The sequence below is a fragment of the Saccopteryx bilineata genome, chromosome 9, assembly GCF_036850765.1.
Source record: "Saccopteryx bilineata isolate mSacBil1 chromosome 9, mSacBil1_pri_phased_curated, whole genome shotgun sequence".
In the NCBI taxonomy this organism is placed as follows: Eukaryota; Metazoa; Chordata; class Mammalia; order Chiroptera; family Emballonuridae; genus Saccopteryx; species Saccopteryx bilineata.
The window spans coordinates 73,003,577-73,020,105 of record NC_089498.1 but is presented as its reverse complement, the minus strand read 5'-3'; the positions used below and the strand labels follow the sequence as shown (position 1 = coordinate 73,020,105).

At 50.6% G+C, this 16,529-nt stretch overlaps 1 protein-coding gene across 2 annotated transcripts in view; it reads right to left on the bottom strand.

Moving 5' to 3' along the window:
* The window catches only part of ADAMTS14 (ADAM metallopeptidase with thrombospondin type 1 motif 14), an 89,444-nt gene that overhangs the window by 39,744 nt on the left and 33,171 nt on the right, over positions 1 to 16,529 (bottom strand). For both annotated transcript variants that reach the window (XM_066243632.1, XM_066243633.1), the window contains exon 4: positions 14,331 to 14,521. In XM_066243632.1, the coding sequence (XP_066099729.1) occupies positions 14,331 to 14,521 (191 nt within the window). The remainder of the gene's footprint in view (positions 1 to 14,330; positions 14,522 to 16,529) is intronic.

The window sequence follows — 16,529 nt, the reverse complement described above, 5'->3', positions numbered from 1 at the left end:
ACGTTGGCCTAGCGTGTGGATGTTTCGGGTTCAATTCCCAGTTAGGGCACACAGGAGAATCGCCCTCCACCCCTCCCCTCTCGGTTCTCTCTCTCTCTCTCTTCCCCTCCTGCAGCTATGGCTCAATTGGAGCAAGTTGGCTCCAGGCGCTAAGGATGACTCCATGGCCTCCGCCTCAGGTGCTAAGAAGAGCTCAGTTGCTGAGCAACAGAGCAATGCCCCAAATGTGCAGAGCATCACCCCTTAGTGGGCTTGCTGGGTAGATCCCAGTCAGGGTGCATGCAGGAGTCTGTCTCTGCTTCTTCTTCTCTCACTGAATAAAATAAAAAATAAAAAAGTGGAGGGCTAGAAAGTGCTATGGTTGGAGGGACAAGCTACTATTCACTGAATACTTACTACGTGCCAGGTTTTGCTGTGCTGTGGGCTTGGCATATAATCTCCTGAGAACCTCTTGGAGACAGCAATGATTCCCCTTTCATAGGCAAAATATCTGAGGCTCAGAAAGGTCAAGTAACCAGCAGCTGGAAACCAGGAGGATCAGAATCTGAACTCAGTTCCTGTGGCTCAGCTACTACATGCAGCTGCTCTCCAGAACCAGCTTCCGTGGCAGGCTAGCTGGAGTGGACTTTCTCTGGTTCGAGAGAGAAGATGAGGAAATTTACAACTCCGAGGAAAAAAGCAGGCCTTCAGACACCCTGGTCACCTGAGTCCATAAAGCCTGGCTCAGCCAACCATGGCATCAGTGGGCAAGAGACAGAAACTGAACCCCTGGGGGGCTGGGGTTCGCCAGGCAGCCCTGATTGTAGACACTCTGTCTCCATCAGCACACTTGTACCCTTCAATCCGTATTTCCTCATCTGTACTCCAGAAAATGCCGTCCCCCTTGTTAGGGTGGCAATATGAAAGAGGCCTTGTCCTCAAATAATTTATAGTCTTACTAAGAAGATATGAGCTACACTGTGAGATCTGAAGAGGAGGTTCAATGGAGGTAAGATTAGAGCAGGCCAAAGGAGTCAGGGATGGTGAACCTTAAGCAGAGCAGGCTATGGAGGGGTGGGGAGCTGGGGTGGGGTGACACGGGGGAACCACCTTCTAAGTCAGGGATGGGGAAGGAGAGAATTGCCCAGGGGCCAGGAAGCAACAGGCAAGGAGGCCACTCAGCAGGAGAAGGGGCAGAAAAAGAGGCTCGCCCTCCTGATGTCTCAGAGTACATAGGAACAGACCACCCAGCCCAACAGAGTGCCTTTCACGAGTCCACAATGCTCAGCATTTATACCTCATGACCAATTTCCAAAAGGCAGCAGGCTGAGAGCCCACATCAGCCTGCCCGTGTGTAAAAAGAGGCAGCGTGGAGGCCTGGAAAGACACAAGCCCTGCTGTGTAACCTCACCCCATTGGGCCCCGCTTTGCTCTTCTGGGTGTGGGCAGACAAACCTTGCAGAAGCTTGAGAACAGAAGCTGAGCAATTGTCAGTCAGTAGCATCTGTCAGTTTGGAACTGCTGCTTCCCATTTTCAGAGCTGAGGAGTAACCCCAGGAATAGGATTTGGGGAGTCTGACCACTATGTCTAGTGTGATGCAGGGTATGAAAGTGCTTTGTGAACCATAAAGCTCTCTTTGCACATGAGGTGTACTCACTGTTACATCTCTCCTGCCAGGAACCCCAGCATGCGTCCTTTCCTGTTAGACACTGTCCTCTGCCCAGTGGGCTTGCTCTGGAAATGTCAATACCCTGTGTGGTAACTGGAGCTGACACCTCAGGGCAGGGTTCTCTGGCCACGAGGGGCACTTTGACGTTGGGGATTCTGTTCGGGGGCTGCCCTGGGCACTGTGGGATGTTTAGCAGCATCCCTGGCCTCCTCCACTAGATGCCAGCACCAGCCGCCCCTCCAGCTGTGATAACCCTAAAGCATCTCCAAACCTCCCTGAATAATCCCTGGGCAGCAAAATTGCCCTGGGTTAAGAACTGCTGCCTTAAAGAAATAATCTTGCCTGACCTGTGGTGGCGCAGTGGATAAAACGTTGACCTGGAACACTGAGGTCGCCGGTTCAAAACCCTGGGCTTGCCTGGTCAAGGCACATATGGGAGTTGATGCTTCCTGCTCCTCCCTCCCCCTTCTCTCTCTCTCTCACTCACTCTCTCTCCTCTCTAAAAATTAATATGGATCCCGGTCGGGCGCATGCGGGAGTCTGTCTGACTGTCTCTCCCTGTTTCCAGCTTCAGAAAAATGGAAAAAAAAAAATTAAAAAAAAAAAAAAAAAGAAAAAGAAAAAAAATTAAAAAAAAATTTAAAGAAGTAATCTTTTGCTTTGGGGGGGGGGGGGCTCTGAGTGTCCTAAAAGCAGTGGAGAGCTTTTCAGGGAAAAACCAAAGAGAGAGAACCAGAAAGAGAGGGAGGAGGAGGACACGCCCACCGGTGAGCAGAGGAGACGAGTTGCTTCGGAGGCTCAATGCCCCGAAAGGAAAAGGTCTGGCAAAGCAGCATTCTCTGAGAGCAGGAAAGCAGTTGCTATGGGTTTCTAAGTAGCCTTCATGAGGAATTTTTAACACATGTTATGTGCCAGTATGTTATCTTCCCAGGCTGAGGCCACCAAGGTCCTGGTCTGACAGCCTTCTGCACCCAAACCTCCCAGGCCTAGGAGTACCCAGCTTTCCCAGGCAGGACATCTGGGAGGCCTCAGTGCTCCAAAAGGGGCCCTGAGATGCGACAGAGCTGGTAGGAGCCTCACAGAGGCACCAGCCAATGTCTCCCCGACAGCCACATCTAAAACCTCTGTAGTGTCAGCCTAGCGGGGCGGGGTGAGGAACGGGTAGGCAGGGATGCCCCACCCAGACAGATGGGCTGCCAAGAGGGGTCAGGCCTCAGACTGGCTCCATAAGAACGACAAAAGGGCCTCTTGTCTCTTCTCAGCCTCCCTCTGCCCCAGGTCTAGGCCCTGTGAGGATTCCCAGAGCCTCATGTCCAAGGGAGTTCCCGTTCCAGTGGTTCAGCGTGTCGCCCACACAGGAGGGATCCTCACCATGTCCCCCCTGGCAGGCAGGCCCAGCTGCCAGGGAAAGAGCTGAAGCTTCAGGATCATAACTCTGCCAGGGAGACCCGTCTCAGGGAGAGGGTCCTCCATTAGGGGGCATCACTCTTCCACTCCCGAGCTGGGAGCCCAGGGACTTCCTCCTGCTTCCCAGAGCTGCTCACCCCAAGTTCTGCCACAGCAGCCGTGGGGGAAAGCACAGACTTTGGAACTGAACAGATATGGGGATCAAATCCTGGCTCCGTCACCTCTTAGCTGTGCAGATTATGAGCAAGTCACTTGGCTTCTCAGAGCCACAGAGATCCAAGGAATGTCTCCTTCGTAAGGCTGCAGTGAGGATTCAAGAAGCCCGTCTGCAAAGTGGCCAGCCCTATGCCTGACATGCAGCAGGTACTGGAATGATCCTGTGACATTTGAGATATCCAAGACCGCTGGGAGAGTCCCTGCTTCCTGGGTCTCAATGCTCGCCCGCTGGACCATCACAGCTTCTGCTAGCTGCTGGCGTCCACCCCTCTCTGCCCCCAACCACCGCGGGTGCCACCCTCAGGTACTGTTCCTCATACGCTTTCTCCACACAAGAGCCGATGCTACTGCCTGATGGGAAGTCCTGCCATAGCCAGTCCCGGAGGTTTCTCTGTACCCATCACCTTCCTGCACACGCAGAACAACTTCCCACTCCTGCTTCCATGACCTGCCATGCCTCCGCCCCACCACCACACTCTCCCTGCCTGCTCTTCACTTCCCCCAACACCCCTCCACCTAAGGTTGGATCAGCTCCAACCCCACCGGGAAGCTCTCCTCTCCCCCTCAGTCCACAAGGACCGCCACCTCCTCTAAGCTCCTATACTGTTTTCAATGGTTCTCAAATCTTCCCATGGGACTGAGGCTTGTTTCTGTAGCCAGATCAAACTTCTAGAATAGTAGTCTGTGTCATACTAGGCACATGCCGGGCACTCATGAAATGCTGAACACAACTGCCATTATATTTCAAAGCTCTCAAATGGTCCCCTAGTCCTGAGATTTGAAGAAGCCTACGGAGAGTGACCCACTTCACACAAGTAAACCAAGGCACAGAGAAAGGCTATGAGGGAGGGCTGGGGAGAGAGTGCTTGCCCACCATCTGGAGTTGTGTGAATATTTACAGCACAGTCCAGGTTAAAGCAGAAGAAAAGTGAGAGGCAGGCCAGCCCCGAGAGCTGTAGTGACCAGTGCCTGTAGTCTTCTTGAGCCTTTCACTGGCAGCTCCTGCCCCCTCTTCCCTGGGTTAGAACAATGGGACCATCACCCTGGGAACAGGATCTCCTCCCTCTGATCTGCCAAGCCAACCCTGGCCTCAGAAATTAGGATCAGAAACAGTCACAGCCAGGCATCCCGAGGGGAGAGCAAAGGGAACCCTTTTACTGGCTTCATGCAATCCCTAAGGGAATTAGTGCTTTAAACGTCCCAGCCAAATAGAAGTTCCCACACAATGCTCAGGATGAGCTGCCAGCCCCCCGGGAGGAGAGGCCGTCGGCTGCCCATCCGCTCGTCTCCTCGGCAGACCTCGCAGGCTGCCTACCCTCTGAACCTGGGGGAGTCGGACCCTGCCTACCCTCTGAACCTGGGGCAGTCAGACCCTGCCTACCCTCTGAACCCGGGGGAGTTGGACCCTGCCTATCCTCTGAACCCGGGGGAGTCAGACCCTGCCTACCCTCTGAACCCGGGGCAGTCAGACCCTGCCTACCCTCTGAACCCGGGGGAGTCGGACCCTGCCTACCCTCTGAACCTGGGGGAGTCGGACCCTGCCTACCCTCTGAACCTGGGGCAGTCAGACCCTGCCTACCCTCTGAACCCGGGGGAGTCGGACCCTGCCCACCAGCTTTCCCCGTTTCCCCATGGCAGCAGCAAATCCACAAGGCAACAGTTCCCTGGGAGTGGCCATTCAGCGCTGTGAGCCTCTCTTCCCCGGGGACCCGGCCCTCATGGAAAGCTCCACCTCAACTGCACCCCTCACACATCCGAGGGCCCTTTCCGCTCTCATACTCACAAGGGCAAGCCAATAATGAGTACCGCCAGCCTCAAACACCCTTCTGGAACCTCTGAGGAGACATTTACTCTCCTTCTCGCCTACTTTCTGGTAGATTGTGAGAGGAAGGAAGGTACAACCAACACTGTGGAAACAGCAGTTCCCAAGACAGGCCACCGTCCTGGCATAGCCTTTGGTGAGGACAAAATGGAGGAGTCCTTGGCCAGCACTGTGAGTCATGGGTCAGAGTTCAAGGGTCAGGAAATAGAACGTGTTAATTTGGCCGAGAGGACTGAAACAGGTCATGGGCTCGCCCTTCTCCTACAGTAAATTTCTGAGGACATGAGGATGGACACCAGGGACTGGAGGGCAACTGGTCCCCACACCGCGAACCTCAAGAACTTGGTAGGACTTCCCACCTGCTCCCCACCACTGTCCACATGGTCCCTTATAGCTCCAGATCTGAGGGATTTAACTGAACCTCCTGAATTAATCACATTTTAATATGGGCAAGGCAGTGGAATACCCAGTTCCAAAAGTACAATTCTCTACAGAAAGAATGTCTCCTTGTACGAGCCATCAAAAGACGTCTTCTAGTTTCCAAGGGAAGGCCCCATGTTCTGCTTGGGGAACAAGATCTTGTTGACTCTCCCCATTACCTTCCTAACTTCACTGCCTTCAAACCTACACCTCAGGGCTCACCTTTTACCAAGGCTCTCCAACCTGCGGGTCATCTGAGCTGACCTCTCAGAACCCTCTCTAGACGGGGTCAGACTAGACCAGTCAGTGGGCCTGGTGGGGGCCTCACCAAGGCACACAGTGGCCCAGAACGTACAGCACGTAGTTTCCACCACAAGCAGGAATTTCAGGCACTGGCCCAGGGTCACGGCCCCTTTGGGACATGCACATGTACAATCCCTCATTTCCCGGTTGCTCCTGAGGGCCTGACCCTGGTCTATCTGGGGAATCACTCAGAACCATGGAGTGGAGATAAAGATCACCTTAAGCTGAAGTTATTTCAGATCCAGCAGTTGCAGAAAGAAGCTCTCTCAGACATTCCCTTATCTGACAAAGCAGCCAATTCTGGGAAACGAGCTACCTTAAATCCTTTCCTCAAGAAATGTTCATGGTCATAAAAGAGACAAAGACCACTTGCACCTGCATAAACAAATATTATCACAAACTTTCTTATTTCCCGTGTGTTCTCATAAAAACAATTTGTCTTTCCAAAGAAACCTATTTGTCCTTTCCATAGAAGACTTGTCTCCCCTTCTTTCTCCCTTATTAGGTTAGATAAATAAGCCCCAAATTCTAACCACCCTTTTGAGTTACTCATCACTGATCATTCCCATGGGTATGCACATTGAGCACACAAATAACTTATTTTCTTTTGCTGATCTGTCTTTTGTCAGTTAAATTAGCAGGTCCCCAGACACAGAACCTAACAGGGTAGAGGAAAAGTTGTTTTTCTTCCCTGTCACCTGAGTCACCAGCCATGGACAGCACCACCTGGCATGAGGCTACAGACCTCTGTGCAAAGGCAAGGGGAAGAGGGTGAGCTCTCTAAAGCCAACAGAGCAGCACTTGCACCCCAGCCCCACGCTCACCAACTGGAGATGAGCAAGTTACAGTCAGCTCTCTGCACCCCAGTGTCTGCGTGAGACACTGGGATACTCAGACCTCTCACGGGGGAGAAATGAGGTGATGCTTATAAGAAGTCTGGCTCCCAGTGGTTACTCAAAAATTGATTCCAATGATTTCTACAGTGGTGTCATCCACTGCAGTAGTTTGTGGACATACAGTGTACATGTTGTAAGGGCAAGGACCACATTTTCCACTACTCTGAGCCCTCCACTGTGGAAGCTGTTCTTCTGTCTACATGCTTCTGTGAAGAAAAACAGGGCCACACACTAAACCTGATGAGCTCAAGGGAGGCCTGCATGGCAGGTCTTACAAATTCAGAGACAGGAAGTCACCACACAGGATGGTCTGAACATAAAAATTCCTAACTCAAAGTAAGTCATGGCGGGTGGTCACATCCTGGCCTGCAGCTTCCTTGACAAAGGTCAGTCTTTATTAATTGAGCCTATTGTCTTTTTGCTTCTAAGATAACATACCTTTAAAATGTCAGAGTAACCTCCCTTCTAGACCCACCACAGCTGAGCGCAGACCACAGAACTCCTTGGTGTTACCTTGTCCCCACGTACCACCTCTGTCTGCTGTAAATGTTCACTGTTAACTGTCCTCTGCCCACCTGTGAGCACAGACCACAGAACCCCTCAGTGTTACCTTGTTCCCCACGTACCATCTCTGTCTGCTGTAAATGTTCACTGTTAACTGTCCTCTGCCCACCTGTGAGCACAGACCACAGAACCCCTTGGTGTTACCTTGTCCCCACGTACCACCTCTGTCTGCTGTAAATGTTCACTGTTAACTGTCCTCTGCCCACCTGTGAGCACAGACCACAGAACCCCTCAGTGTTACCTTGTTCCCCACGTACCATCTCTGTCTGCTGTAAATGTTCACTGTTAACTGTCCTGTGCCCACCTGTGTAAAAGAAGTATGTGTATCTCTCTGATGTACTTTTTATCCAGTTCCAGAGATCTCCCAACGCTGCATCCTCCCTCCCTTGAATCGACCACCAGTGGCTTTCATGCCGCCCTCTTTACGTCTCTCCTTTGATTGACATGTATAAAATAAGCTGCAGAACTGCATTCTCCAGAACATTTTCTCAAACTCGTAGAAATTTTGTTTCCTGGCAATTGTCATCAGTTGGGCTCAAATAAGCTCATAAAAATTCTCTACGGATTTGGATGTCTGTTAAACGGACTTCTGCTGCCTGCTCTGCGGGAACAGCTCCCGCTCCGCCTCGCCCCCACCCCACACATCAGTAGGCTCCCTCGTCCTTGTGGCCAGAGCAGACCCTCCAGTCACAGGATGGTCACAGGACAGACCAATCCTCTTTAGGATAGCAGGGAAGGATCCCTTTGCCTTTGGGTCCTAAAAGCAGAAGCATCAGAATCTGGGGTTGCCAGGAGCCCCAATTCCCACCATGGGAGAAAGCCTGGCTCCTGTCATTTATGTCACCAAGCACAGACGGGAAAGGGAGGGTGAGGAGAGAGTACCCTAATGGACCTGAGACCCTAGTCCCCGTGGTCCCTAAAGCTGCCCTGTCCCGCAGCTCTTCTGCGGGCATGTAGGCTTCCTTCTGTTGGGCAAACCAATGTGTTTCAAGTGTGAAACGTGTTAGGTTTGCTCACTTGTATTTTGCATTGAGGCAGGGCAGGGTCATGTGTGTGTGGTCTACGGAAGGCTGCAGGTGTGTGGTCTACGGAAGGCTGCAGGTGTGTGGTCTACGGAGGGTGCAGGTGTGTGGTCTACGGAAGGCTGCAGGTGTGTGGTCTACGGAAGGCTGCAGGTGTGTGGTCTATGGAAGGCTGCAGGTGTGTGGTCTACGGAAGGCTGCAGGTGTGTGGTCTATGGAAGGCTGCAGGTGTGTGGTCTACGGAAGGCTGCAGGTGTGTGGTCTATGGAGGGCTGCAGGTGCCTACCCTCGGGGCGGCAGACTGCAAATTGCGGGTTGCCTGCTGCCATCCAGAGGGGCAACTGTTTGCTATTGTTTGCCAGAGAAGGGGTATTTCTGCCCTGCCTGTTTTGCTGGAGATTGCTGAGGTTGGTGGGTGCTGAGATAGAAAGAAGTGGTCTTCCTTGCCTGTTTGCTCATCTACCATTACAAGACTAATAGTAAACGGAATGGCCCACCATTTTCTGGCCCCACAGTTACTATAGCGTCTGCCTGAATCCAACGTGAACCTGTATCTGCATGGCCATGGCGGCAGCCTCTGGCCCTACACCTTCCAATAGATCACTGCTTCGGCTTAAGCTAGTGCGAGTTGGGTCTCTGTCACTTGGAAGCAGATCCCTGACCAACACCCACTCCATCGAGCCCACCCAGGCAGCGCTTTGGTAGCTTTGAAGAAGTGAGTAAATGATAGCCGAGTCAGGGGCGAGGCCAGCCGAAGGGGCTCCAGGAGACCTGGTTCACCCTTCCAGAATGTGCAGACCTTCTCACACCAACAGAGAAATTTAAGGAGAAGCTGAGCCAAAGAGTGCTCAATGGAAGGGCTCAGACAGCTGGTTTCTCCAAAAGATGTGAGAAAGATGGAGCGTCTGGCCCCAGGCAATCTGGCCTTGCTCACACTGCCCACCCTCAACCAGCTGAGGAGCCCCGAGGAGCCCCTGCGCCACCTCACCCGCAGGTGTTGTAAAGTACCAAAAGCTACAGAATCAATATTAATATTTTAGGAGGTTTAAAGAGCATTTTATTAATTTGGGTTAAGGTGTGCAGAGAAATTTTGTGAATAATCTCTGTACTGTGTGATTGGCATAGAACCAGAATGGCCCTTGGCATTGTGTTGTAAATGCAAAGGGAAGGAAAACATGGATTCCCTGACATTCCACCACACCTGTGGGGAAAGGGGTGAATGGCTAGCCAGGTGCAGGAAGAGAAAAGTCAAAATAAACCTTTTCTTATAGCAATGAGCCATTTGCGGGCATTTGTCCCCACGGAAACTACCTCTCCCGTATGAATGCATATAGTTAATGTGTGTGACTCTGGACATAGAGATGGCGGATAAACATTAGAAAATATAGGAATGTCTTAATATGTAAAGAGACATCTTTCTACCATTGTGTTGACTTGTAAATTTTGTCTTCTCCAAAATGATATATGGCTTGCAAATTGAACATGGTCCTATCATGTTAAAGGACATATGACTATAACCAATAGTGGTAAAGGGCACCTAATTGCAATTTTTGCTTCTATACTTCCCCACTTGCAAAACTATAAAAACTAAGTAGAACAAAGGGCCGGCGCACTCTCCCTCAGATTTCTGTAGGAGTTGCCACGGCTTGGCCAAGCTAGACAATAAAGCTTTGGTGTGGAATCAATGGATTTTGTTCGTGTCTTCAATGTTTCGAGTCCCTCCGGATTAGGCTTAACACACCCTACCCCCAGTCTTCTCTCCACACTCACACTCCCAGACAGAATCCAGAGAGAGGCCACAGTGAGGCTAGCTTTGCGAGGGGAGGAAAAGGAAGACGGTCCCACCATTCAGTTGCTGAGGGCTATCAGGCAGCCAAAATCCGGGGTGTGTCTTGAGTGAGGCTGCTGCCCCTCTAGCTCCAGGAGCAGGGTGGAGCCTGTAGGCCAGATGGGCAGCCAGCTGCCCTGCTGTCCATGAAGAGGGCTCTTCCTGGGACCCTATCCAGGCCTAGCACTTCCCATGGAAACAATGCACTGTCCACAGCACACTTTTCGGCCTCACCTAAATCGGATTCTAGGAAACTTATTTACAACTGAGAGCACTGTGGATATTTAATAGCAATGGAAACTTCTTGTCTGCAGACATGCAAATTCTATCTTCTCTTCCACTCTGAAAAAATACCAAAACTGTCTCTATTTGTACATTCATTTCAACATTTCTGATCTATAAATGTTTCTGTTCTTCAGGTTCTCTTGAACAGGTTGTAACATCGGTCTGTCTCTGTCATTAGCTAGTGAGTAGAGCAAAATCTTTAACACACACTCATTTTTATTTTAGGGTCTTCAGCCCCAACTTTGGACCCAGGCTCCCAGCACCAGAGAGCCTCCTTACCCTCTCTACCTCCTGTTCCTCCACCTTGTCCACCTGCTGGCTGCCAGGGACAACCTTCTGCTCCCACTAATACAATTAGTACTCAGCTGTGTGGTCTTAGGTTGGGCCAGTTATTCATAGAGTGTGGGTGGGTGGTCCAGTGCTCCAGTGAGGTGGGTGTGTTCATAGCATAATCATGCTCCCTCTTGCCCTCCCTCTCTTTCTCAAACAGCCCCCATGGTTGTCTTTGTTCTTTGAATCCAAAACCACATGCTATGTAAGGAATAGAATTAAATAACCAAATAAAGAGGTGGCATGGGGCAAACTTCCTGGAAGCCCCTCCCCTCCCTGGGGCACCTGTAGTTGGAGCTGATTTCTACCCCTGCCCTCTTCCTAAAGCTGGCATTTCAGACAGAATTCTGCTGCCTTCCCCTTTCCCTATCTCAGTAGATGCTGGCTTCCTGCTTCTCCCACAGACACCAGTAACTTCCATATTTACTGATCATCTATCAGGTGTTGGGTACTGTGCTGTGTGCCTTTGGGGTTAAAATAAATAGAAGAAAAGTCCTCACCCTCAAGGACCTACCTCAGCTTCAGAGACTTAGACAAAGAACGTTTATATACACACATAAAGACAAATAATATGGCTGGAAGAACAATAGAATACATTACTTGAGTACTCACTATATGCCAGGCATATGCTAAATTCTTTATATATATAGTTAACCTTCAACAAAAACCCAATAGCAGATATTATTATGAAAGTACGGAGGCTCTCAGAGGTTAAATATTGCAGCTGACACAAGCTGGGGTGTCTTCCCAGCCCAGGACAATTTTTCCAGGGGTCATTCTATGTTTAGTCCCTCTCTTTCTTTAAGAAACTCTAACTCCTTCTCCAATATATAGTGACAGGTTCCAAGGGGGTTCATGTGACCTAAAGTTAAGCCAGAGTCCTGCCCTGGGAATTTTTACCTGGGAACTGGAGAGAAAACTTCTTTTTCCTCTGGCCACAGAGCTATGGAGATAGGAGTCAGCCTGCTACTGTTGATGGCCAGAATCTGTCACACAGAGAAGTGAGTCAGAGAGAACTAGCATGTCACAGAGAAAAAGGAACCTAAAAAGAGTTCACATAAGATTCTAGTACCAATTACATTTACAACCAGCTCCATCCTGTCCCTCCCACAGTTTGGTCCCTGAGCCAATAAATTACCCTGTTTTTCTCGATCTAGTTTGAGTTGGTTTTCCACTATTTGCTACCTACCGAGTCCTAAGCAAGGTAGGTCCTTTGTGCAAGGTCACACAGCTAACAAGCTGACTGCATGCCCTTCTAGCAGCCTCCTCACCTACCGTGTGGCCAGATGATGGACACTGGACAGCACAGGCAGTGTCATGCTGTGTTATTATCCTACAAATGTTTCCAGGGTTACTGGCATGACCCTTCTGCTCATCAACTGTTGAGTTCTCAGACGTGTGTTACCATTCCCCTCATTAAAGTCATATCGTTATTATCACAAACCACTTATTGAAAGCTTGTGCTATGCAGGCTACCATGATGTGTGCTATTTAATCTTCCCAAAAATCTTGCATAGAAGTATTGTTAATGCTGATTTAAAAGTGGGAAAAGGACTTTTTTTATTTATATATATATATATATATATTTATTTTTTCTTGTATTTTTCTGAAGCCGGAAACAGGGAAAGACAGTAAGACAGACTCCCTCATGCGCCTGACCGGGATCCACCCGGCACGCCCACCAGGGGGTGACGCTCTGCCCACCAGGGGCGATGCTCTGCCCCTCCGGGGTGTCGCTTTGTTGCGACCAGAGCCACTCTAGCGCCTGGGGCAGAGGCCAAGGAGCCATCCCCAGCGCCCGGGCCATCTTTGCTCCAGTGGAGCCTCGGCTGCGGGAGGGGAAGAGAGAGACAGAGAGGAAGGAGAGGGGGAGGGGTGGAGAAGCAGATGGGCGCTTCTCCTGTATGCCCTGGCTGGGAATTGAACCCGGGACTTCTGCACGCCAGGCCGACACTCTACCACTGAGCCAACCGGCCAGGGCGGGAAAAGGACTTTTGAGATTAGAAACTTGCCCCTGAGGTCAAAAGACAGGAAGGGCCAGAACAGACAGTGTGACCCCCAAACCCATGCTCTCAGCCAGTTCACTGAAGTTCCTCTCCGTGCAGTCCTGGGATCAGCGGCACACCCATTGCAGGCATGAAGAACTGCCATGTCAGACGGAGTGTAAGGGGATTCTATCCCAGCCCTGGCCCACCTGCAGTCATCTTTTGTTCTGCATGAGAATGCAGCTAGCCAGCTTCCTCACAGGCCTCAGGGAGAGGCCCCTAACCTTAAGGCCAGGAGAGGCCCATACAGGGGCTGGAAACTTTGGCTTTTGAGAGACCCCTCTCGAAATCTTCAGGACACACCAGGGATATGTATCTTCCTCCTCAGCTCTTGTATTCTGGGTGAATATTTATGAAGAGCCTCTACGATGAGTCATCTACAGACCTGGGTGGACTTGGGAAAGTCTAGTCATCTATAGGAGGTGAAGGCCCTGCCCTATTGTGTCCTGTTGATGTGGCATCGCTCACCCACTCCACTGCTTGCTTCCTCCTGCCTGGACTCCTCAGTACCCCAGCAGCAGGACCTGACCCTAACGTGTCACCCCTCTACCCAGCTTCCTAGGAGAGGACCTAAGTCCAGTCCACCCTCCCCAGCATCTGGTGGTGGCCCGCACAGTGTCCACCGTAGTTCCCACTTCCACCTACACCGGTCCTCATCCTCCCAGAGCCATAGCCACAGGCACCTCTGACAAAGGCCTCTTGCCAGAGGAGAAATAGGGCGGGGCTGCCTCTAACACAGCCCCCTCCTTCCCGTCCTGGTCTCTGTTGTCTCTGCTGCTTTAGCTCAGAGGTGTCCGCCAGCAGCCCACGGGCCAAACAGGGTGTGTAGAGATATTCTGCTCAACATTCACAAAGGTTTTTAATTTTTTTTAACATTTAAAAATTGGAAGTTTCACTTAGATAACTGGATCTAAATTTTCCATAAAAGGTTTAAAAAACAAAAAGCACTTAAAAACAACTGTATTTCTGACTTTTGAAAAGGGCCTGTCTGTGACGAGAGTCTTGCATGTCTGCAGCACAGCCAGCAGCAGCAGCTGAGCACCGCCCCCACCCTGGCAGGCACCACGCCTGTGACCCTCATGGTCTCGGTGAACACCAGCACCCACACTGGGGGCTGGAACCACCCTCCGCCCAGGAGACTGGCACGCCTAGCCGGCACCCCAGTCTGGCACTGCACATTCTCTCCAGATGCAAAGTCTCAGGCAAGTCTCAGCCACACCTGACCTGGGTTCTATGTGTCCAAACCCAGAGCCCACTGCCTGGATGTTCCAGCTTGCCAGGGACCAGCACGGATGGCCTGTGGGCACCCCAGCACAGGCCTGTACAGCGGAGGCCAGGCTGCAGTCTGGGATGGGTGTCAGGCCAGCTCAGGCTCATTTCTCCAAGGACCCCGCTGTCCAGCTGGACTAAGGAGCAAACAGACTCTCCCAAGTCCACCCAAAAGATACCAGAACAAAGAGAAATGGTGCATTCAGAACAATTCCAGTGGTCCCACCCCACCCCTTGCCCAACCCCCCAAGTCCCAAGACTCGGGGACACTCACAATGTTCATGAGGGTGAGGACGTAGTTCTGCACGTGCTCCTTGCCATGGAAACGCACCACTGAGTCGTCCACTGCCAGCAGCACCTCGATGCTGTAACTGCCCGGCTTGGCGTGTCGCCGCTTCCGCTCCTGTTCTCCCAGCTGGCCCCCCACCAGGCCCAGCAGGTTGGGCAGGTTGCCGAGGCCAAAGGCTGGAACCAAGATGGGAAGAGACCAAGGTCAAATCCACATAACGGCTGTCACTGTGATACTGCCCATCAACCCACCCCTGGCCCCTGTCACATGATCCCCTTTTCCTGCTTCTGTGAACCAAGGTAGCACGAGGGTTTGCTCCACACCAAGTGATTCACAAGCATGAACCCTTTGCCTGGCACCAGGGCATGGCTATCTTTGAGACAATGGGCAGCAGAGAAGTAAACACTGGCCTGAGTTCCGGTTCCTACTCGGTCCTATCTCACTGTGTATCCCAACCCAAGCCCGTCCCTGCCCTTCTCTGACCTCCATCTCCACTCCTGTGACACGTGGGTGGATAACACTGGGGAACAATTTTTTTTCATTTTCTGTTGCATGAGGTTTTAGAACTGTTTCTATATATTTCTGCATCGCTGATTCCAAATCCGTCTTTTGGTGAAATGCTCTAGTTTTTACACAATTTTAATTTCTTTTTGTTACAGTTAATGGCATGCATTGGTTTTTAAATTGGAGTTAAAGGGCAACGACTCTTGGATTGAACATCATCAATCACAAGGCAATTAATGTTTTACAAACATCACTTTTACACAATTGTAGTTGTTTTTATTTTTTTATTATTATTTTTTTTTGTATTTTTCTGAAGCTAGAAACGGGGAGAGACAGTCAGACTCCCGCATGCGCCCGACCAGGATCCACCCGGCACGCCCACCAGGGGGCGACGCTCTGCCCACCAGGGGGCGATGCTCTGCCCCTCCGGGGCGTCGCTCTGCTGCGACCAGAGCCACTCTAGCGCCTGGGGCAGAGGCCAAGGAGCCATCCCCAGCGCCCGGGCCATCTTTGCTCCAATGGAGCCTCGGCTGCGGGAGGGGAAGAGAGAGACAGAGAGGAAGGAGAGGGGGAAGGGTGGAGAAGCAGATGGGCGCTTCTCCTGTATGCCCTGGCCGGGAATTGAACCCGGGACTTCTGCACGCCAGGCCGACACTCTACCACTGAGCCAACCGGCCAGGGCCTGTAGTTGTTTTTAAATGTAAAAAATTATTATCTGATAAAAACACCCTCTTATTTAGTTTTAAGATTGAATCATGACTTCTTGGAGTAGGTGTAAATGTAAGAATAGTCCTGACACCTTCTGTTATATATGTGGCTATTACACACTTTAACATCAAAGGTGCAATATTTCATCATTTGTGACACGTGCATATATTGCCTATTTTCAAGTTCCCCTTGGCAATCAAGACAAGAATTGGGCTCCTCATATTGTGTGTCAAAATTGTGAGGAAATGCTTCATGACTGGACAAAAGGAAAACGCAAAGGAATGCCTTTTGGTATTCCCATGGTTTGATGTGAACCTAAGGACCACATCAGTGGCTGTTATTTCTGTCTGATCCATACAAAGGGCATTGGCAAAAAAAAAAACAGCATATGAGCGCATATCCTAATATTGCTTCAGCAATACGACCTATCCCACACTCTGAGACACTCCTGGTTCCAGTTTTCAATGACTTTATTTCTTCTAAGGATGAAAAAAGTGAACATGGTGATCAAATGTATTTTGATAAGATGCATGAGGAAATGGTTGTAGAATCTGAAGGGTTTTCTTCTGATGCCAAGCAGTCATTGACCCCTCAGCAGTTTAGCCAACCCAAATTGAATGACTTAGTAAGAATGACATATAAATTGTCCTCGACTTTCTGAAGTATGAGGAGCATAACTGGATCATTTGTGTGGATCTTAAAATGGTAAATTTCCTGCTAGGACAACAGAGAGGTTTCACGAAGTGTCCTTGCTTTCTGTGTTTGTGGGACAGCCGAGCTTGGGAGAAACACTGGACACAGAAGGAGTGGCTGAAACATGAAGCTCTGGAAGTAGGGATGCAAAATATTTTGAATGAACCTGTAGTTAATCGAGACAGGATCATTTTTCCCCCATTTCACATCAAACTTGGCTTAATGAAGCAGTTTGTTCAGGCTTTAAATAGAGAAAGTGAATGCTTTCAACATATTATT